Here is a 22,042-nt window from a genome sequence, read left to right on the forward strand (position 1 = left end):
TAGCCAGGTGTGGTGGTGCATGTCTGCAGTCCCAGCTGCTCGGAGGCTGAGGTGGGAGGATCGCTTGAGCCCAGGAGGTCTAGGCTATAGTGAGCCGTGATTACACTACTGCACTCCAGCCTCGGTAACAGAGTGAGACTCTGTCTCAAAAAGGAAAGGAAAGGAAAAAAAAGAAAAGAGAAGAGAAGAGAAAAGAAAACACACAGTAAACTGATATGCATCAGAGAGAGAAACAACAGTGGAGAGACAGAAGGAGATCTTTGCTTTTTTCTGTATTTTTATGAGAATGTATTACTATGTAATTAAAATAAAAAAACAGAGACTATCTTATTTAATGTAGAATAGTTTCATAGAGGAAAGCAGCATTTGAATAACAAAGTTTCACCACAGTAAAATGAGGACATGGGTGTACAGATACTTCCAGGCTGAGTGAACGACGTGTGTATTCGACAATGTTTCTTGAATGTCTACTATGTCAAGCATGAATAAAGGTGTGAGGAGGAAGGTGTGCTAGTCACATGTGCATAGCAAATGAGGAAACTAATCTCATCAACAGAGGCTTGTCAGTGACCCAGCTTTACTTTAATCAGTTGTTTCTGGCTTTAGTCAGCTGTTGTTTTCATGCCAATCACAAAGCAAAGCCCTTTACATTCATTGGGGCCTAAAGACTAAAAGTTTTATTCAAGGAACCAAACAAATTTAATAAAAATGGGTAAAAATCTTTATCCTTTAAAAATTTTTTGAAGGAAAAAAATAAAGTCTTATAAGATTTCCAGTTAAGAATTCAGTACAGGCTGGATGTGGTAGCTCACGCCTGTAATCCCAGCACTTTAGGAGGCTGAGGCGGGCAGATCACCTGAGGTCAGGAGTTCCAGGTCAGCCTGGCCAACATGGAGAAACCTTGTCTCTACTAAAAATACAAAAACTAGCTTGGCGGGGTGGTGCTTGCCTGTAATCCTAGCTTTTCGGGGGCTGAGGCAGGAGAATCGCTTGAACCCTGGAGGCAGAGGTTGCAGTGAGCAGAGATCACGCCACTGCACTCAAGCCTGCATGACAGAGCGACACTCCATCTCAGAAAAAATCCAAAAAAACAAGCAAAGAATTCAGTACAAATATTTGTAGTGAACTTTTAGTTAAAGGCAAGATTTATAATGTAATATTAAGTATAGAAAGAAAAAAGGTAGCTGGGTGCGGTGGCTCACGCATGTAATCCTAGCACTTTGGGAGGCTGAGGCAGGTGGATCATGAGGTCAAGAGATTGAGACTATCCTGGCCAACATGGTGAAACCCCATCTCTACTAAAAATACAAAAATTAGCTGGGTGTGGTGGCGGGTACCTGTAGTCCCAGCTACTTGGGAGGCTGTGGCAGGATAATCACTTGAACCTGGGAGGCGGGGGTTGCAGTGAGCCGAGATCACACCACTGCACTACAGCCTGGCAACAGAGACTCCATCTCAAAAAAAAAAAAAAAAAAGGACACAAAACCTTAAACCTTACATAGAGTATAACCTCAGCTATATATAAATGGATCCCCAGGGAAGAAAGTCTAGAAAACCATAACAAACTGTTAAAAATAATTATCTCTGGTAGGGTAGAATTAAGGAGAAAGTTAAATTTTTGTCATTAAGTGATAATTTTTATTTGATTTTTAAAAAGGTCATATACTTATTTTGTGATACAGAAAAAAGATGTAAAAAAGATCACACACCTTGGCAGGCAGTGTGTACATACAGAAAAGTTGGTTGGATATTTTAATAATTTTAACAAAGCTTAGCACTGGGTGGAACGATTATATATGATTTTAATTTTTTGGTTGTATTTCTGGATGTTTTAAAAAAACAAGAAGGTACTACTTTCAAAGTGTTTACATCGAGATTGAAGAAGACACGAACAGTTCCTCCCTGTTTACCCAGTGATTTTTTAGAGGCAGTCCGAGGAAATAATTTTGATGAGCTGGTCCAGAAATAGCTGTGAGTCCTAGGCTGTTCCCACACAAAGACGTCCATATGACAAATGGGTCCCTTAGTACCTCAGCCTCCTTGAGTTGCTATTTATAATCTTTGCTATTTTTAACACTATTTATAACACAAAGGTTGTTTTTATATTTATTTAAACGTGATTTTCCCCATATAAAGATGCTGTGGGTGGTATCACACAATGTGTTTTGCCTTCTATGAATAGCCCTGTTAGTACGCTGGAGATTCTTGGCCAGGCATGGTGGCTCACACCTGTGATCCCAGCGCTCTGGGACGTCAAGGCAGTAGGATCACTTGAGCCCAGGAATTTGAGACCAACCTGGGCAACATAGTGAGACCCTATCTCTACGAAAAATTTAAAAATTAGCCAGTCATGGTGGCGTGTGCCCATGGTCCCAGTTACTCAGGAGGTTGAGGCAGGAGGATTGCTTGAGGTTAGGAGTTTGAGGCAGCAGTGAGCCACTGAACTCCACCAGCCTGTGTGACAGAGCGAGACCCTCGACTCAAAAAGCAAAACAAAGCAAAAAACCCAATTAAGTTGAGAGTCTTAAATGAATGCTTCTACTTTCACCTGACTGATGGGCGTTGCATGGGTAAACGGACAGCAAAAAAGGTCCCCGGATGCTTAAAAATAAAAGCATGTGCTGTTACCATCACTTGTCAGTAGGTGGCAGCAACTCACCAGCTCGTCCGTGCCTTCCTGCCCGTGGAGCCAGTACATTTAAGAGCAGCTTTCACTAATAATTAGAACACAACAAGCCACTTAAAAAGACTTACTGAAATAAGAGCAGAATTGAAGAAGCCTGTATTCCACTAATAATTTTCTGGAGCATTTAGTTAGTCTTTTAAAAAAATACTTCTGAAAGAAAGTACAATCTACTGGCTTTTGTAAATCCTAAACTGGACATGCTAATTCTAATAAAATCCAAAGTACTCTTTAAAAACCTCTGCAAATTGGCCGGGCGCGGTGGCTCACACCTGTAATCCCAGCACTTTGGGAGGCTGAGGTGGGCGGATCACCTGATGTCAGGAGTTCGTGACCAGCCTGGCCAACATGGAGAACCCCTGTCTCTACTAAAAATACAAAAATTAGCCAGGTGTGATGGTGGGCATCTGTAATCCCAGCTACTCCGGAGGCTGAGGCATGAGAACCGCTTGAACCCAGGAGGCAGAGGTTGCAGTGAACAGATATAGTGCCACTGCACTCCAGCCTGGGTGACACAGCGAGACTCTGTCTCAAAAACAAAACAAAACCTCTGCAAATTAGTTCAGGATTAATTTATTGCCTGTTTATTTATGTAATTACAATGGAAGACTGGTTGAAAAGAAACTGATCTGGCATTGTTACTAGATAAAGGTGGATAAAGGGGAAATCCTTTGAAGGTGTTTGTTTCCCCACCTTTAAAATTACCAGAAATTTTATATCTGAAGAAAACTGAATATGAGAAAGGTACTTGGTAGTGATGTTTTTTTTCACATCCCAGCCCACGTTACTAAGCAAAATTTCTTGAAACTGCTGTAGTGGCATCACTGATCCTCTGATTGTAGCAATAATGTAGCACAATGGCACTATCCAGGCACAAACAGCTTTTGTGCCGTGCTTCTTAAAGTACTGTCTGCGGTGTAAGCCACTGGTGGTACAGGCCACGGAATTAGCACTAACAGTGGGGTAATGACAGTTACAGTCTGTCTTTGAGGCCTGGCCAGGTTTCTTTCAGGCTCTTGTCTGGGGACCTGCTGGCATTTTCACAGTTGGAGAAAGCTGCAAGTTTTCTCAACAGTTTGTGATTACTAGTGCATGATCTAGAAAGCTTAATGAAAGCTTTCTAGCTTTCACTCAGAAAACCATCATGGGGGTTACCTCTGAGGGTGGGCATGGGGGGCTTGCAGGGGTCATACCTTTGGATGTTTCATGGCACTCACATATTACTGATCTAACACCTCTTCCACAGCCTTGTTTGGAGGGTGTTACAGCAGCTGCCTACTCTTGTCTGTCTTCCTTTGCTCAGATACCATTGTGCCAGAACACTCTCCATCATTTCTCCCTTCACACTTCCTACTTTAAGACAACCAACCAAGTAGTTATACAGTCAGGAGCTCCTATTACAGGCCTTACTGATTTATTGACTAGGCATAAATAATACAAGTTTACTAGCTCAGTGGTGGTTCTTCCTTCTAAGGAATGTTGATCTGCCCTGGAAACTGTAAGGACCAGCAGAGACTGGATATATACACTGCCTGGAGCTTAATTTGAACCAAGTAATAATTTGGAGAACTAGTTTGCTCTAAGGAACTACATCTCTTTACCTCCATCCTGTTTGATAGTTTGCAGATTAAGTGCTCTCCGTTCAGCCTGGCATTCATGGATTTTTATAATCAGGACCCAACTAATTCTCCATAGCTCTTCTCCTGATAAGCACGTCAGCCACACTGGTCTACTTGTCACCTCTGAACAGGCTTTCCTCTGTTTGGTGAATGCTATTCTGGTGCTGTTCACTGTATATTACACTAGGAAGCCTTCCTCCTTCCTGCTCCCCTCCCCACCTAGAGAGGTGAGTGGCAACCTTTTCCTCCTCTCCCCTCCTGCTTCTGCAGCAAACTGGGTCACACTGTTGTTCAGGTGGTCATTCATTCCATTGGATGAGAATGCATAGCCTCACATGTCCCTTTTCTCTGGTAGACCATGTGGAACTCAAGGCCAGGGACCAGTCATCAGAATGCAGTCTAGTGCCTAGCCAACAGCAGGCACTTGGTAAGTACTTGCTCTATTCTCTTTAACATCACTACCCCAAAAGGTTGTTGTCTAGTGTTGAGGGTGGGGCAAAAGGGAAGTAAGGAAGGGTGTGGTGCAAGGAAGTTAGGGGTTGCTGGGTCTGAGAGTATTATGACACACTCTCAGTTTGTCAATATGTATGTTGGAAGTAGTTTTTACCAGAATGAGTAACAGATGAGAAAGCAGCTAATTGCAAAGACAATAGGATTTCTTGGCAGCATGAGAAGGTTTCCCTTTCTCTTTATGGAGGAAGAGAAAGATTTCCATGGGGGCGTTTACCCTTGGAAGGCTTCACAGATGTAGTTTCTGAATTTGCATGTTAGATGAGGACAGTGGAGGAGACAGGAGTCTATCAATGAGGAAGGAGATTCAGTTTCAGGCCTGAAAAACCCCATGGGAGAAATCAAGTGTTCAGGTAGACTCTCAGGAAGATCAGGCAGGAGAGCAAGAACAGAGAGAGGGGGAGACAGAGGAGTGGGAGCCCCAGCAAGTTCATCAGCCCATCAGGGCTGTGATGTAGCGGGGTGGCCAGGTCCCCCAGTAGGTGGCAGGGACTCCAGCATCATCCCTTCACTGACCACCAAGCCTGAAGCTCCAGATCTGGTCCGAGGGTGGTCCCTTTCCTCCCATCCCACTTCCAGGGTGCGTGCCTCTGTACTAGGTTGAAGAGGATCTGCCCATAAGGGAGACCATTCTTTGAGCAATGGTTTATGTTGTCTGCTCAGCTCTGAACTTTCCTCACAACATGGAGGTGGGCATGCATTAGGAACAAAGAACCCTGGAATTCAGTTTCTTGTCTGACTCCAATTTATGTGTGACTCCTGGGACAAGTCATTTAGCCTCTCTAGGCCCCTATGTCCCATATGTAAAATCAGGAAATTACCATCCCACAAAAATAGATGCATTTGTTAATACTGAACATCAGAAATAGGAGAAATACAGTACTTATTAATATTAGCAGCAACAGGCGACGTGCATGATTTGCATTACCGTTAGGCTGCGAGACTCTGCGACTGTGCTAGTCTGTGTGGGTGGCGTCTGAATGTTGGGGGAAGTAGAGGGAAGGTTTTCTGCTAAACACCGATTCACGGCAGTTGTTTTCCAGAATTGATCAGGCTGCTGATAGAATCATCCTCAAAGTTAAAATAAAAATTCCAGGGCCTACCGTGGGACTATGGACCTGAGTGATTTTGGAACCACTGACTCAAGTGAGGACCCAAAAATGTAGAGAATGGACCTAAAAACTGGAAAAAAGCACAGATGCTAGACTCAGTAGCAAAGCAAGTGTTGAAATTTAACACTGAATATTAAACTGATTCCCTATCAGATCTGCTGGAAGAGAAGCATGCAGCCATTTGGGAAGCTGAGGGTCAAGGTCATTTTTATTCCAGGTATTCTCAGACAGGCTCTCACATGTCAGTGCCTAGTGCTTGACAGAATAATTTCCCTCCTGAGTTAGATGATTCATTGGAAAATGAAGCCCTCCTGTTGAGCCCTTTCAAAAAAAAGTCTCCTTTCTTTACTCCCTTAATTGCAGAAAGTAGAAAGAGGGTGATTAAATCCCCATTAGCAACCCAGGGATCAAGCTGCTAAGAAACCTCAGAATTGCTTAAGCACCAGCCCTCTTCGCTGCAGTCAAATGGGCCAAAACTCGGAAGAGAAATTGACTTGCTGTGATGGCCATTCATATGACAGCCATGCCTGGCCACTGAGCCGTAAATCTGAAAACACCTGAGCAATGCTCTGTTTTCTAAAATCAGACTTCATTTTTGTTCTTAAGATGCTGTGGTATAACTCAATCATGTATCTAGTTTGGAACTTTCTGGAATAAATACCAGAAAGGCACTGGGAGGGGAAAAATTCTCTGTGGGTTTAACACCAAGATTTATAAAATTTCATAGTTAGTTTGCTAGAAACATGAGGAGCTAAAGGAAGAATTTAAACATCACCACAAAGAAGCCAACAGACAAGCTAGAATGTGGGACATTCTGTACATTGGTTTCTACAGCGAGTAAAGGGTAGAAAATAAAAGCAGGGGGTGGGGGAGAGGTTTGTTTTAGATTAAAGGAAGTCTAAAAGATATACCTAACAACCAATTGTAATGCATGGACCTTGTGTGGATCCTAATTTGAACTAATCAAATGTACGAGGCATTTTTGAGACAACGGGGGGAATTTGATAATGGAATGGGTTAATAACCAAGGCTTTTATTTTTGTTAGCTGTGAAAACGTGACAGTACTTGGCATCATGGTTATGTAAGATGACAACCCCATGCTTTAAGAGATGCATACTGAAGTGTATAGCTGCAGACTGACATACCTGGGTTTTATTTCATCAAAGGACTTCTCTTTTATCAAAGGAAAAACAAAAGCAAAGAGATGGAGCAAATGTGGCAAAATCTTGCTAATTATTACATCTAGGTGATGGGTTTATGGGGGGTTCATTATAATGTTCTCTCCACTTCTGTGTATGTTTGAGATTCTGTCATAATATTTTTGTGTGTGTAGGTAAGCCTCAGCATGAGAAGCATCAGTAAACTATCAAAAGTGGGGAGGGTTGAGAGTGGGTGGCACTGCGTCTTTGCAAGGAAAATAAAAATAGCATGGGCTCTCAAACTTTAAGGAGCTCTGCGCTCTGCAGAGATGGCTCTTTATTCTCTCTAAACAGGGAAAAGAATACCTTTCATCTTGATGGAGAATTCTCCCAGCAGATTCTCTAGCTCCGCTTCAATGGTGCACATATTCTGCAAAGAGGACAGGAGATGAGCATGAGAACTGGCCTTTCACCCAACAGCTCAAAGCACACGACATTTTAACAAGAGCACAACGACTGCATGAACAACAAGAAGCAGTTACCCATTTGCCCAACACAGCACAGCCTATGAAACATTGTTGACAAAATGTTTGATCTGAGTCTAAGCCCACCTTTTAGTGTACAGGAAATTTAGGGCATAGAAGAGCAAGTCAGATTATATCAAAAATAGACAAATTCAGAATGTGGGGTAGACTATAGGAATTAGCATGCATTCTACAAAAAGGCAGTATCATAGGGGAAAAAATTTCTAGATAAAGAAACTAGACAAACATAATCACCAAAGGTAACATCTTAACCTTGATTACATTCTGATTTGAAAGTAAATCAATCAAAACAGTTATAAAAGACATTATTGATCCAAATAGGGAAAACTTGAAAATGGACAATATGTTATATAATTCTATAGGATGGAGGTCAAGTTTCTTAGTTGTGGTAGTGGTATGTGGTTATGTAGGAAATGCAGATATTCCATAGGTTATTACAAGTAAGAGATCCCTGGCTTGATTTAGCCATTGGATTACATATTTCAGTGTATACATACTTCAAAACATCATGTTGTACACCATAAATATGTAACAGTTTTTACTTGCGAATTACAAATAAATTTTAAAAAGAGATCCAGGTTAAAATATTTATGGGGTGAAATGTCATGATGTCTATCACTTACTGTCACATGACTTGACGGGGATAGAGGGGGATTTGATCATATGAGACAGAGGGAAAGCAAAGATGGCCAAATATTACCAATTGGTAAATCTAGATAAAGGCATATGGTGTTCAATGTACTAGTCTTTCCATTTTTCTACGGGTTTGAAATTTTTCTGAATAAAAATATGGGGCCAAAAGAGCACAAGATTTGAATTCTGCTCGAATGAGTAAGGCGGACTTCCTGCTGCAGTGCCACAGCACCCCAGAAATAATTTTTGGGTCTGACAATGGTCCTCTCTTTGATGTTGAAGGAACAGGATAGAGAGAAGGAGTAACACCATCTGCACGTGTGGTTAGCTACATAACTACCCTCACCCTACTTCCTCAATACCTGAGGACCTAAATAGAACAATTGCAGTTAGAAATGAAAAGGGAAAGTGCTGCGGCCACGGCAGTCCCAGGGAGGCCCTTCTGCTGCTTGACCTTCTGCTGCATGTAAGGCTTCCCAGTGTAAGGCTTACGATCTGGATGCTGCTGCTGCTATGCTAAGCAGCCGTCTCCATTGAAGCGTGATGCAGGGTGATATCTGCAGGCTTCTTCCTCAGTTGCCAGCCTCCCACAAGGCTAGGGGTTTGAGGGTGGCCTCACTGACAAAAGCATAGCCAGCTTGATTAGTGCAGGCTGATATTGCTTCCATTTGAATTCTGTATGCTGAGGACCTCAGTCTAGAGGCTCTGATTCTTCTATGTTTCTTTGTTCTGCTCCAAATGATCACTCTCATGGGATGCAAAGAGAACGGCTTTGCTTTTTCCCTTGTAAGCTCTCACTACCTGAACTAGCTAGCAAGGTTGGGGAAAACTTCCTGAAGTCTGAGCTCTGTGTAGCTTGAAAGTCTTGAAAACAAAGCCTCAGTATTATAAACCAATTTACTTCCTCAGAGTATTGGGCACCTCTGTGAAGAAACAGTTTCCAGAAATATCAACTACGCTATCATGCATGTCAGGATTGCTACCAGTATCTCTGAAAAACTTGAGAGCAGCTAGGTTAAGACTTGAGGACATCCATGGTCAAAATTTCTACCCCCCACCCCCCGGCACCCCTCCACCCCCGCAACCACTGATGAACATTGCTGCACACGCAAATGCACCTGAGCCACCTTGACCGCATTGTTAAATCCTCATTTTAAACCCGCATCATAATAAAATCCTGGCTTTTGTGGTTATGTGAGGATATATTTCTTTCTTGTTTTCTTGCTTTTTTGTTTTTTTGAGATAGAGTCTGGCTCTGTCACCCAGGCTGGAGTATAGTGGCGCCATCTCAGCTCACTGCAACCTCCGCCTCCCAGGTTCAAGTGATCCTCCTGCCTCAGCCTCCTGAGTAGCTGGGATTTCAGGGCACACCACCACACCTGGCTAATTTTTGTATTTTCAGTAGAGACGGGGTTCTGCTATGTTGGCCAGGCTGGTCTTGAACTCCTGACCTCAAGTGATCCTCCCACCTTGGCCTCCCAAAGTGCTGGGATTATAGGTATAAGCCACTGCACCTGGCCGTGAGGATATAAAACCACCTGACACCAAATGTGGTATGAGGCTACAGAAGTCCTGGACTTCTTTCTTCTCTAAGGCAGTTTAAATTGCACTCTATGTCTTTGAATTTGTGAGCAAGGTCATGATGCCATGCTCTGACACTTCCTCAAGGGTGGCTGTGTCTGAAATGACCTGCAAATATGCCAACACAGACAGTCCCTGCATGCTGCTTGTCAGTTATCAGCATTTGTCCTATAAACGTCCTCTATAATTGGAAACGGTTCTTCTGATTTCAGAGATCTGTAGAAATGGGGTCTCATGAACTAAGATTGCTTCTAGGCCAGGAATTTTCAATCTGCAGGTCTATAAAGTAGGAAAGGGGAGGGTAGGAAGAGTCAGATCTTCTTTTTCACTAACATTTAACTGAAATTCAACATGTTTAGGTATGATGAAGGTAGAAAACGAGCCACAGCAGTATTAGCCATACCTGTGACTTTGACACTGATAGAAATCACATACATGTTCATGTCCCATCATTTATTGCAGATAACTTTTAAAAAAATCATTTATACTTTTCATTACTTTGATGTTTCAGTAGTTATTAGAGCCACTACTAGATCTTATAATTTGATGTATTAATAAAGCAGCAGCATAGAACTATGTCACACATTTGGCTTTTGAAATATTTTGAAAACTGTACTGATGATATTGAAATAACTGTATTTCAATATATTTTCTTCTTTTCAATTCCTATGTATTTTATTTTATGCATTTAAAAAACATTATTCTAGGCCAGGCTCAGTGGCTCATGCCTTTAATCCCAGCACTTTGGGAGGCTGAGGCGGGCGGACCACCTGAGGTCAGGAGTTCGAGACCAGCCTGGCCAACATATAGTAAAACCCCATCTCTACTAAAAATACAAAAATTAACCGGGTGTGATGGCACACACCTGTAGTCCCAGCTACTTGGGAAGCTGAAGCAGGAGAGCTAGTTGGGAAGCTGAGGCAGGAGAATCACTTGAACACAGGAGGTAGAGGTTGCAGTGAACCAAGATCGCACCACTGCACTCCAGCCTGTGCGACAGAGCAAGACTCCATCTCTCAAAAATAAATAAATAAATAAATTATTCTAAAGGAGGAAGTTAGGTAAAGAAGCTCTGCTTTAAGTCAAATAAAAAGACAAACTTGGTTTAGACAAGAGGCAACGTGGGAGTGTACACACAAAGGGATCCTACTGACAGTCATCCAAGCTGTCCCTCTGATTCCAGGGCTGAGACAGATGCTCAGCTCTGGGAATTGTCCAACAGACCCTCTACAGGCTGATGACTTCATTCATGAAATCTGATCTCTGAACAAAGACTCATGGGATAGTGAGGAGTGCTGCTTTAATAATTTAGTCATTTCATCAAAGACATTGGTATTAGGTGACCCCAGGAGGAGTGAAGACTTCTCTACCTCTTCCAGAGAGCTGGAAACCAGGAAAGCACACTTCTGTTCGTGGTTCTTAATCTTGGCTCCTTTATGATAAAAATTTCTCACAATTAAAAAAGACATTGTAGGCAGAGTGTTACTGATATCCAACACCGACATCCAGTGTAGCTATCTGAACCATACGGTCTGCTCCACTTCCAGGGATAAAACTCGGCTCGATTTACACTAGAATATTTAGAAGTGTGTTTCAATGACACAAATCAGGGCAATGTGGCTTATGCATTCATTTTATTTTATTTTAGAGATGCGGTCTCACTCTGTCACCCAGGCTGAAGTGCAGTGGCGTGATCGTAACTCACTGCAGCCTCAAACTCCTGGGCTCAAGCAATGCTCTTGCCTCAGCCTCTTGAGTAACTAGGACTACAGGCATGTGCCACCACTCCCAGCTTATTCATTCATTTTAAGCAATTCCACCAATTGCCTTTCTTGCATACTTTTGAGGCTAACAGTAGAACCTATCTTTCTAGAGAAGGAATGAGGTTGTGGGTTGCTGTTTGCCTTGTTCTTGGCAATTACCAACAATTCACACCAGGCCAGATGGGATTCGGCAACTTAAGCAGGTTAGTGGGTTATACCTCTGTGTACTCCTTGTAGCTCCGATTGATCTCTGACAGACTCTCCCGGGCAGCTTTGCTGGCAGGGGATGTTGCGAAGGCTTGCTTCATTTTGCTGGCACCATCCTGGAGGCGTCGCTGGATACAATAAGCTTCATAGAGTTCATCTACCTGCCGGAATCAAAACAGGAAACAGAAATAAATGTCAGGCTTGAAAGAAAATACATAGATCATTGTTACATGATTAATGTACTTTATATTTCTGACCTCTACAAAGAGAATCCTGTAGAAGTATTATCCTTTTAGATAGGGACCGATCACTTTTATTTTAGCCACTGTGATACATTTTGTCTCAAAACAGATTTTGCTCTAATCCTGTTTTCAAATTATGCAAAAGGGAAACACCTCTCTTGCATTGTTTGAGGCCATCATTGGAATTGTTTAAAATGACTCGGAGGTGACTTTGTGGGTCCATGGGTGGACTGTAAGTACTAAATAAGAAAGATGAGAGCCTTCTGTAAGTATTAAATTGTTAAATATTAAACAATAAAAATAAGTAAGTATTAAATAAGACTGTAAGTATTAAATAAGGAAGATGAGAGCCTTCTGTTTATAGAACAAACACTGAAAGGGTTTATACAATTTCATACCAAGGTGAAAAGTTGGTAGTTTCCTAGGCTAATATCACTTTAAGAGGTAGTGTCACAATATTAGGATTTGTAATCCTGATATTTACATATCCGGATTTAGTATTTCATAAAGTAACTTGGGGATATATATTGAAGATAATTTTTGTAAAGTCTTGGCTCAACTGTAAAGAGAAAAAGTCATTCTTAAAATTAGAGTAAGACACAATTGTCAAAATATATCAAACTGAACACTTAAGAACTGAACTCTTTTTCATGTATATTATATGACAATTACAAAAAAAGTGGAAGCAATATAAACGAACTTTTCTTTTGCTGCATATCTACACTTACGCTTCTAAATAATAATAATATACCATTTTCAAATGACTCTTGATTTTATACTCATATAAGCCTGATAATCAGCTAATTCTTCTAAGGCGGTGATTCTCAATCAACCCAAGTCAATTTTGACCACTGGCATCTAGTGGGTAGAGGCCAGGCATGCTGCTAAACGTCCTATAATGCAGAGGACAGCTCCTGCAGGACAGAATTATCTGCAAATGCCAGCAGTGCTAGGGTTGAAAAAAAATGTTTGTTTTTTTTTTTTGAGATGAGGTCTTGCTATGTTGCTCAGGCTGGTTTCTAACTGCTGGGCTCAAGGGATCCTCTTGTCTCAACCTCTCAAGTAGCTGAGACTACAGGTGCACATCACTGTGCTTAGCTGGAAAAAAAAACCTGTTCTAAAGTTATGCCTAATGATATTTATCTCTACAAGTCCGGTACTATCTTTAATTGACTGCAGTTAACTACAATAATTTTCAGGCAGATAACAAACAACAATACCATCAGGCATTGTCAAAAGCAAATAAAACCTACTACTTTGGGGAGGCATACTTACTTAGCACTGTTTGAATTTTCAGTTCAGTATGAACTTTGTTTCTTCAAAAAGGAAGCTTAACTGTAGATCCAGAAGGTGGAGATGCATGTACTAGATTTCAGAGTTTAAGAGTCCCCTTTTGTTCTGAAGGCAAACTTTTGGCTGCTCACTAAAAAGCATTACTATAACCTGTCTGAGGAGTACAATTTTCCATAATTGCTCTCTCTACACAGATATCAATGACACTTAGCTTAGAATGCAAACATTAAGAGACTAAAAATTATTCTCTTGATTAAAGGATTCTTTGTTGCTATTTACTTCAACAATGCACTCAACTCCATTAAGAAGAGTGCCCAAATTGAAAAGAATCATCTTTAATCTTCAGGGTCAATGGATTTATCTCTGATTAACAGGGAGATATAAGACTCAAGGAGTGTCCTATCTGCTGATGACATCTTTTGGTTGATGGTTGGCATACAATGTGGTTTCCATGCTTTAAAGCTAAGCCTTATCTGGTGAGCTTGTTAAAATGCTGATGCCCAGGCCCCACTCCGAGGTGCTGATTCCGTAGGTTAGGGCTGGGCCAGGAATCTGAAATTTTAAGTAAACATTGCAAATTGTTCTGATGTGGGAGATCCCCACAAAACTTTTAGAAACCCAAGTGCTAATATCTCTTCCAATGCAGGTCAGGCTATGTCACCCATGTGGTCTTCTGGGGAACGCCCCCTGCAACCCTTTTCCCTACTAGTGGGTACGCCAAAGTTTCTGAGCTTGTTATCCTTTCAGTAAGGAGACAGTGCTCACAGGACCATTGGTATAGCCATAATGACTTAATCTATTACTTTGTGTAACAAGAAAGTTTATTCTTTGTTTTTGCTTAAATATCAACCTATCCTAGCCAAATAGAATGAAACTTTTGGATAAAGTATACCTATGTAGTCACCTTAGCAGAAAGCCATTTGTAGGCAAGCATTTTTCTTACCTATGAGTCAGCAATGGCTCATTAAATAAACTGATTAATTGAATCATTCAATTACATATCATTTGTTAGGCATCTGGATATAAGATGTTGCAAACAGAAAGAGTACCACTGACCTTTGAAAACCATTAGGATTGTTGTATCTAACAAGCATGGATACAATATTGATAAATATACCCTTACTTCATACTGATAGTTTTCTTGCTGTTTTTTGAATTAAACAATAATAGGTCAAAGCTTGCCTGCTACATAAATAACTTCTGATGGATGTCATTGTTTTATTTATTGAGTTTCGCAGAAATAGGAGCAATTTCAGATTTGCCTAGGTAGTAAATATCTTTCAAAGCAAGAATGTACGAAGGCAGTAGCATACACATGTGTATTCACACATACAAATCATCCTAGAATTTTAAACGGGAAAGGATTCTTAGGATCATGTAGATCAAATCTGTGCACCTCCCCAGCGCCGCTTCACAGAGTGGAAAGCCAAGATTCACACAGATGACACAGCAAGTGAGTATGTGGCAGAGCTGGGACTAGAACCTAGGGCTTCTGACTCTTAGGGAGATCTGCTAAAATTCCCAGGCTTCCCACTTGGAAGAGAGGCTGATGGATATAGACAGACAGGAATTGATAATTGTGTGATTTAGCTGCCTCTAAAGGTAGATGTTTTCTAGCTGGCACCAGTAACTCCTGACAGTGCCCAGAACAAGGGGGTGATAACCTCACTGTACCACCAGTGAACTGTAGGGTTCAGGGCTGGGTGTGTGGGATACTGGCAAGCTAGTGCACATCTAGGGCAGAGGGGATAACACGGCACCTGAAAACCATGCTATATGAGGGAGAGTGGAAAGAACCAAGAACTTGAGAGAGATTGAGGGAGGCGCTGAGACAGCGGTCTTTTGGTAGTTACAAGGCCTTCATGAAGAAGTTTATGGGGTACCAAGTGTTATGTGGAACCAGAGTGTAATCCAGGCAAACATAAAGTTTTTTGTAGGGCTAGTTTGATTGATAGTTTAAGTACACTACACTGACGCTGGAAGTCCTCCACCGGGCACTGTGCCTGTTACTTAGCACTTAATAAATGTTTGTGGAACTGAGGTAGAGCCCAAACTGTGCCGGGTCATCAGGCCTTACATTCTTATTGTTCCTCCATCTTTAGTGCCCACTTGAGGACTTAATTGCTAGTCAGCTTGGGAGTCAATTGGATAGGAAGTTCTCCATGCACTAGATACTACGCTCAGGCCAAAGGTGTACTTGATTAGCAACAGAACTGAAAAACAGGCAATGAGAACAGGAACTTCAATTACCTTACTAATGTGAAACTCCAGGCGTCTCATGTATCGTTCAATTGTTTTAATTTGCTGGAATTAAAAGAAGTTTGAAAAAGTACAGTCATTTATAGTTCATTTGACTCAGGCTTGTGAGAATATCTTTATTATATCATACTCAAAAGTACTAGAAAATCCAATATATTTCTCCTTTCCTTCCCCTTTCCTCCTATCTCTGATGCTATTTTAGAGGTTTGCTAATACCAACTTGGAATTTTTTTCTTTTTTTGAGACAAAGTTTCGCTCTTGTTGCCCAGGCTAGAGCATAATGGCGCAATCTCGGCTCACTGCAACCTCTGCCTCCTGGGTTCAAGCGATTCTCCTGCCTCAGCCTCTTGAGTAGCTGGCATTACAGGCACCCGCCACCACACCTGCCTAATTTTTGTATATTTAGTAGAGACGGGGCTTCTCCATGTTGACCAGGCAGGTCTTGAACTTCTGACCTCAGGTGATCCACCCACCTTGGCCTCCCATAGTGCTGAGATTACAGACGTGAGCCACTGTGCCTGGCCCTGGAAATTTATTTTTGTAATATTGAATAAATATTCTGAGATGTGAACTTGAATTAGTTATCGGAATCCTTGTGTTTAACATGAAGAAAGGCCAATCCAGTGGAAGTCATTAGATTCTGACAGAACAGTATCATATTGGAGTATATTTAAATTTCTTCATAATAATATATTTTATCTTCTAAGATTGTTTTTTTTTTCCCATTCACATTTTAGTGTCTCTGAAATTGGGGTGCATTTTAGAATTGCTACTGGCAGACGGCTGTCTGTACAAGCTCAAAGATAATCATAGCTGTTCATGCGTCATCTCTTTGAGTTGTAATTATTATTATATGCATTTAATTTAATCGCCTTTTAAAATGTCTTCAAAAAGAATACACTATGATTCAGCATTGAAATAAAATTATTGTGCACATAGAAAGGCATGGAGCAGCATCATATATAAATTTTTTTAAAAAGAAAGAAAGAAATCTGTGTCTAAATAGACCTAACAGTTTTCTTGATAACTATAAAATACAAATTTTAGGTGAAATGAAACAACTGTCAGATTTTAACTGGAATCCTTTTTTTCTCTTCATGGCACATGAAATAATGGTTCATTTTCCAATCAACAATGACTTAGATTTGATGAAGTGTAATAATTTATATTCAGAGACAACACAGGTAAAGGCCTCCAAACGCTTGGGAAGTTCTTAAACTTATCAAAACACAAACTTATCAAAACACTACAACCCAGTGGCATTTTTATGGACGTGACCTTAAACACTTTATTTAATCTATAGATCACAGTACTTGTGTTATCCTCATTAGACAAGAGTATGCATTTTTCCAGGATTCGAAAAACTATCAGTTCTCTAGGATTTTACTGTACCTAAGAGGGTCTCCCATTGACTTCTCAAGGATGCAGAGTTCTATTTTATTTTTTGAGACAGGGTTTTGCTCTCTCACCCAGGCTGGAGTGCAGTGGGTGCAATCATGGCTCACTTCAGGTGATCCTCCCACCTCAGCCTCCTGGGTAGCTGGGACCACAGGCACACACCACCATGCCTGGATAATGTTTTATATTTCATCTTTTGGTAGAGATGGGATTTTGCCACATTACCCAGGCAGGTCTCGAACTCCTAGGCTCAAGTGATTCACCCACCTCGGCCTCCCAAAGTGCTGGGATTACAGGTGTGAGCCACCGTGCCCAGCAAGGATGCAGAATTTTTTTCTTATTAGCACCCCAACACAGAATGGCAACTTACCTTGTCTAGGTCATACAGCACACCCTACAATAAAAAAAGGAATATCTGCATTTAAACATCATCCTCCAAAAAGTTACCCATCTTAACAGAATGATTTAGCACACATTTCCACATTATCTGTGGAAATAATAATCAGCTCTACAAAATTCTACTGGATATTTTACATTTGCTTTAAAAGAATAAAAACTTGGGTTATTTTATTTTATTTTATTTTATTTTATTTTTTTTGAGACGGAGTCTCGCTCTGTCGCCCAGGCTGGAGTGCAGTGGCCGGATCTCAGCTCACTGCAAGCTCCGCCTCCCGGGTTTACGCCATTCTCCTGCCTCAGCCTCCCGAGTAGCTGGGACTACAGGCGCCGTCACCTCACCCGGTTTTTTTTTTTTTTTTTTTAGTAGAGACAGGGTTTCACCGTGTTAGCCAGGATGGTCTCGATCTCCTGACCTCGTGATCCGCCCGCCTTGGCCTCCCAAAGTGCTGGGATTACAGGCTTGAGCCACCGCGCCCGGCCGGGTTATTTTAAATACCAGTAAGAGTACATTTAAGAGCTGACATTTATTTACACTCTGTTTCTAGCATTGCATGTAGTCCTCCCTGCCCCTTGGGATCTTTAAAGTTTTCACTTGCTTTGAGCTGTCCTGTCCTACCTAATGAGGGGCATGGAAATTCACGGTCATTAAAAAAAATTTAAAATAAATGGTATGAATATAAAACATAGCAGTGGCGTATGTGTTAAAAAATACTTGCCTTGCTGTCTAAGCAAATAAATTTGATATTTAAGAAGGGTTCTCTTTTTTTTTTTTTGATACAGAGTTTCACTCTTGTTGCCCAGGCTGGAGTGCAGTGGCGTGATCTCGGCTCACCACAACCTCCGCCTCTCTGGTTCAAGTGATTCTCCCAACTCAGCCTCTCGAGTAGCTGGGATTACAGCGCCTGCCACCATGCCCAGCTAATTTTTGTATTTTTAGTAGAGACAAGGTCTCGCCATGTTGGCCAGGCTGGTCTTGAATTCCTGACCTTGGGTGATCCACCCGCCTTGGCCTCCCAAAGTGCTGGGGATTACAGGCGTGAGTCACCACGCCTGGCCTTAAGAAGAGTTCCTGAAGCTGTGATAAGCTTTTCTCAAATTGTTTTTAAAGCCAGCTCATTTCCTGTATGCTCACAGTATCATAGTATAATCAGTGCACTATCCTCGTATCCTCCAATTGAAGGATTTTTAAGGAACAGGAGGTCTTGGCAGAAGCCCCTGCATTCGTTCACCGTTGTTTTCCAGGAGGGACATTTGCAGCCACTGAGGATGGTCAAGGGCATTCACCAGCTCTGAAAGCCCTGACACAAGGGGTTCCACACAGATGCAGGCAATTTATATCCTAACATCAGTAGAACATAAAAATTGTTAACATTGATAAAGCCTTGAATCTCTAAGCCTTTGAAAAGGACAACAGTATACATTTGAGCACATTTCCTACAAAAGAAAAAGACAGCAGCTATGACTGTCTAGCTGCACCCCCTAGGAATAAGCTGAGTTTTCTTGGACTGATTTCTTGAAACAGTATCTAGAGCTGAACAAAACCATTTAAAATAGTGTAGACATTAGAACCACCTCTTCAATCACACAAGTCCTCACAGATTCATTAGAATGGAAGAAATTTGCAACATAACATGTACTTGATCTGGTCTAAGAACTCTAACTTCTCATGGTAGTTACACCTTTCAGCCTCTTTTCCCTCCCTGATTTTACTGATTATATTTTTAAAAAATTGGAGACAAAGTAAAAGTTCTAGATTCTAAATTCTTTATGTTAATTTTTTATATTTTTTAAAAACAGAGACACGGTCTCACTTTATTGCCCAGGCTGGGCTCGAACTCCTGGCCTCAAGCGTTCCTCCTGCCTTGGCTTCCCAAAGTGTTGGGATAACAGGCATGAGCTACCGTGCCTGGACCCAAATTCTGTATGTACTAACAATATGCTAGGAAAACTTCAACTTTTCATTTCCTTATATTATTTGGGAGGGTGGTAGAGGACATTAAAATTTTTTTTCCTGATTATAAAGTTTCATGAAGATAGACATTTATCTCATAAACATGCTTGGAAAATATTGAAAAGTATTAAGTAGAACACATTAAGAAGAAAACATACCCTTCTTTTTTCTTGTAAGACATACTGAGGGGATGCAGATAGTACTCTGCCCCTTGGATCTCCTCTTCTTAAACATTCCTCCCCAGCCCCATCCAGTAAAAGAAGATATTTGGCTAAAAAGAACAGTGTTAACATCCTAATGACTGGATAGTACCTACCAGGCGAGAGTTTCTTTTCATGTCTTTTAACTGAGCTGTCAACTTGTCCAGCTCCGTCTGGTGAACCTCTAGATATTCACTGCAAAGATAAGACAAGATGTAATCGTAATCTCTGTGCCTGTTAAGTGGAATCTGGTGCTGTTGCTGACTTTTCCTTCTCAAAGGGGATTAAGAATTGAACCTTGCTCTGTAGTTGGGGAGGAGGCTTTGTATTTTCCCAATCTTTCAACGTTTTGAAAGCTCCAGCAGTGGCACTGGATACTATCCAGCTGGGAAAGTAGAAAAGGAGAAAAAGGCTGAAAGTCGAGAAAAGAAAAACCAATGGGGAGGCAAGGGGCAAGATGTCTGTAGAGTCAGCCCTGGCTCTGGCCTCACAGAATTCTATCTAGTCAAATAGAACAAATAGTGAATGTCCCACTGCACAGTAGGGAAGTCTTATTCTGGGTTCACAATCCCTGTAAGATATCAGGGAGGTTTCAGAACCCTCTTTCAGCAATTTCTAGAATGCATATGTCTGTCCATCATTGTTTAAGTGAAACTCAATACTGTACAGGGTTCCAGGTCTCCATCAATGTTATGAATATGATGTAGAATACCAACATATTTCCCATCTTTGGGACTTACGTCAGGCTTCCCTAATCATGGTGCAAGAATAAAATACCTCCTACCGAAATATACATCTAAAAAATGATCTCATAAGACCAGCTTTTCTCTGACCCCTTGGGTCTTTCCTTAAAGTACATTATCAGGTTCAAGTTCTTACTCAAGTCCATTTTTCAAGGCCCTGTAGACTTCTTCTACCCTTTTAGGCTGAGGCTCTTTGGGGGGATTGTTGTTTTTGTGGCCTAAATTGTGCATTTTCTTCAGTTTGGCCTGAGGCTTCTTGAGAGCGGAGGAATTTTCAATGAAGGAGTTACACCTATGGAAAGAAAAAAAGAACAGAAGAAATTGTGAGGATTGGGCATCCAAAAGGATTTGACCAAAGAAAAATGTCTTCTATTATTTACTTATTTGTTTTAGAGACAGTCTTCCTCTGTCATCCAGGCTGGAGTGTGGTGGTGTGATCATAGCTCACTGCAGCCTTGAACTCCTGGGCTTGAGTGATCCTCCTGCCTCAGCCTCCCGAGGAACTGGGACCACAGGCATGCACCACCATGCCTGGCTAATTTTTTTTTTTGGTAGAGATAGGATCTGGCTTCAGGCAATCCTCCTGCTGTGGCCTCTCTTTTTTAAAGCTTTTTTTTTTGTAGAGATACGGTCTTGCTATGTTGCCCAAACTGGTCTTAATCTCTTGGCTTCCAGCAATCTCCAGCATTAGACTCTCAAAGTGCTGGGATTACAGGCATGAGCCACTGCGCCTGACCAAGAAATGTCTTTGTGATCATCTTGTGTTGACATTAGTGTCCTTTGCAGAAGGTAATGTTCCCAGATCTGAGCCATCCTGCATTTAGTTTCTTAGTATGAGATTTGTTAACTGCTGAAATCAGAAAGCTTTGTTGGGCAGAGGCTACCTAGAGTCGAAGTCTGGCTTCAGGGAATGTGTATTCTGAGGGAAAATGTATTACTTTTCTAAAACGTCATAGGAAGCTAAGGGTAAAGAGCTCCAGGTGGACATAATTAACAGGCAGAAGGCTATAATCCAACTAAAAAAATACATGTACTACACAGTTTTAGGTACAAGTGTCTATGAAATTCAATGAGGATGTGAATAAATCCTTTTCGATAAGGGACCATAAGCATGACAAATAGCTAATTCTATATGACATTAAAATACATGTAGCTTTTTTTAAGCTTTATTTTTAGGAAGTAAATTTACTGACTAGGTATAACTTATAAAATTTCAGCATTTCTAGTAGTGTCATGGATACAGTTTGCAGTGGTAAGATGGATATCTGATAACTTAAAACCAGAGTACTGATCTGATTAGGAGATGCAGAGGCTAGGCCACTCACTGACCCGGTTATCAGTAGGAAAGCCAAGATCTCTGAGGCCAGAAGCTGCCTACTGCACCCCTCCCAGGTTAGTTATTCGTTATAATCCCTGCCATCACCGTGTGCACAATTGGGACAATACAGGTCAAACAAAGCACATAGGGCCCCTCAGAGGGCAAAGACCTTTATGATAACAGAAAAACTGAAGATAAACTTGGTTACATGTTGCTTATTCACTATCTGTTCTTTCTTTCTTGAGTTCCCCTAAGTCCTGTTTCAGATGAGAGGAGATTCACGAAACTAGAAAGACTCACTTTGGCAACCCCTGTCTGAATGACACCTGCTCCCCAGAGTCAATCTGCAGAGGCATAGTCAGTATCCACTGCATGACTTTATAGCAAACAGTCTCCAAAGTCTGAATGCAATGGAAAATGCGCTTCAAAAAGGGGTGGAAGTAGGG

The 22,042-nt window shown here is 41.4% G+C and overlaps 1 protein-coding gene across 6 annotated transcripts in view; it reads right to left on the reverse strand.

The window, feature by feature from the left end:
* Nucleotides 1–22,042, reverse strand: part of FAM65B (family with sequence similarity 65, member B) — a 240,901-nt gene that overhangs the window by 50,317 nt on the left and 168,542 nt on the right. For all 6 annotated transcript variants that reach the window (XM_011962805.1, XM_011962803.1, XM_011962804.1 and 3 more), the window contains exons 3-8: nt 20,415–20,570; nt 19,652–19,730; nt 17,356–17,379; nt 15,579–15,632; nt 11,805–11,954; nt 7,431–7,494 (exon numbers count right to left, since the gene is read on the reverse strand). In XM_011962805.1, coding sequence (XP_011818195.1) covers nt 7,431–7,494; nt 11,805–11,954; nt 15,579–15,632; nt 17,356–17,379; nt 19,652–19,730; nt 20,415–20,570 — 527 coding nt within the window. The remainder of the gene's footprint in view (nt 1–7,430; nt 7,495–11,804; nt 11,955–15,578; nt 15,633–17,355; nt 17,380–19,651; nt 19,731–20,414; nt 20,571–22,042) is intronic.

Source organism: Colobus angolensis, unplaced genomic scaffold (assembly GCF_000951035.1).
Source record: "Colobus angolensis palliatus isolate OR3802 unplaced genomic scaffold, Cang.pa_1.0 Scaffold6, whole genome shotgun sequence".
Lineage (NCBI taxonomy): Eukaryota > Metazoa > Chordata > Mammalia > Primates > Cercopithecidae > Colobus > Colobus angolensis.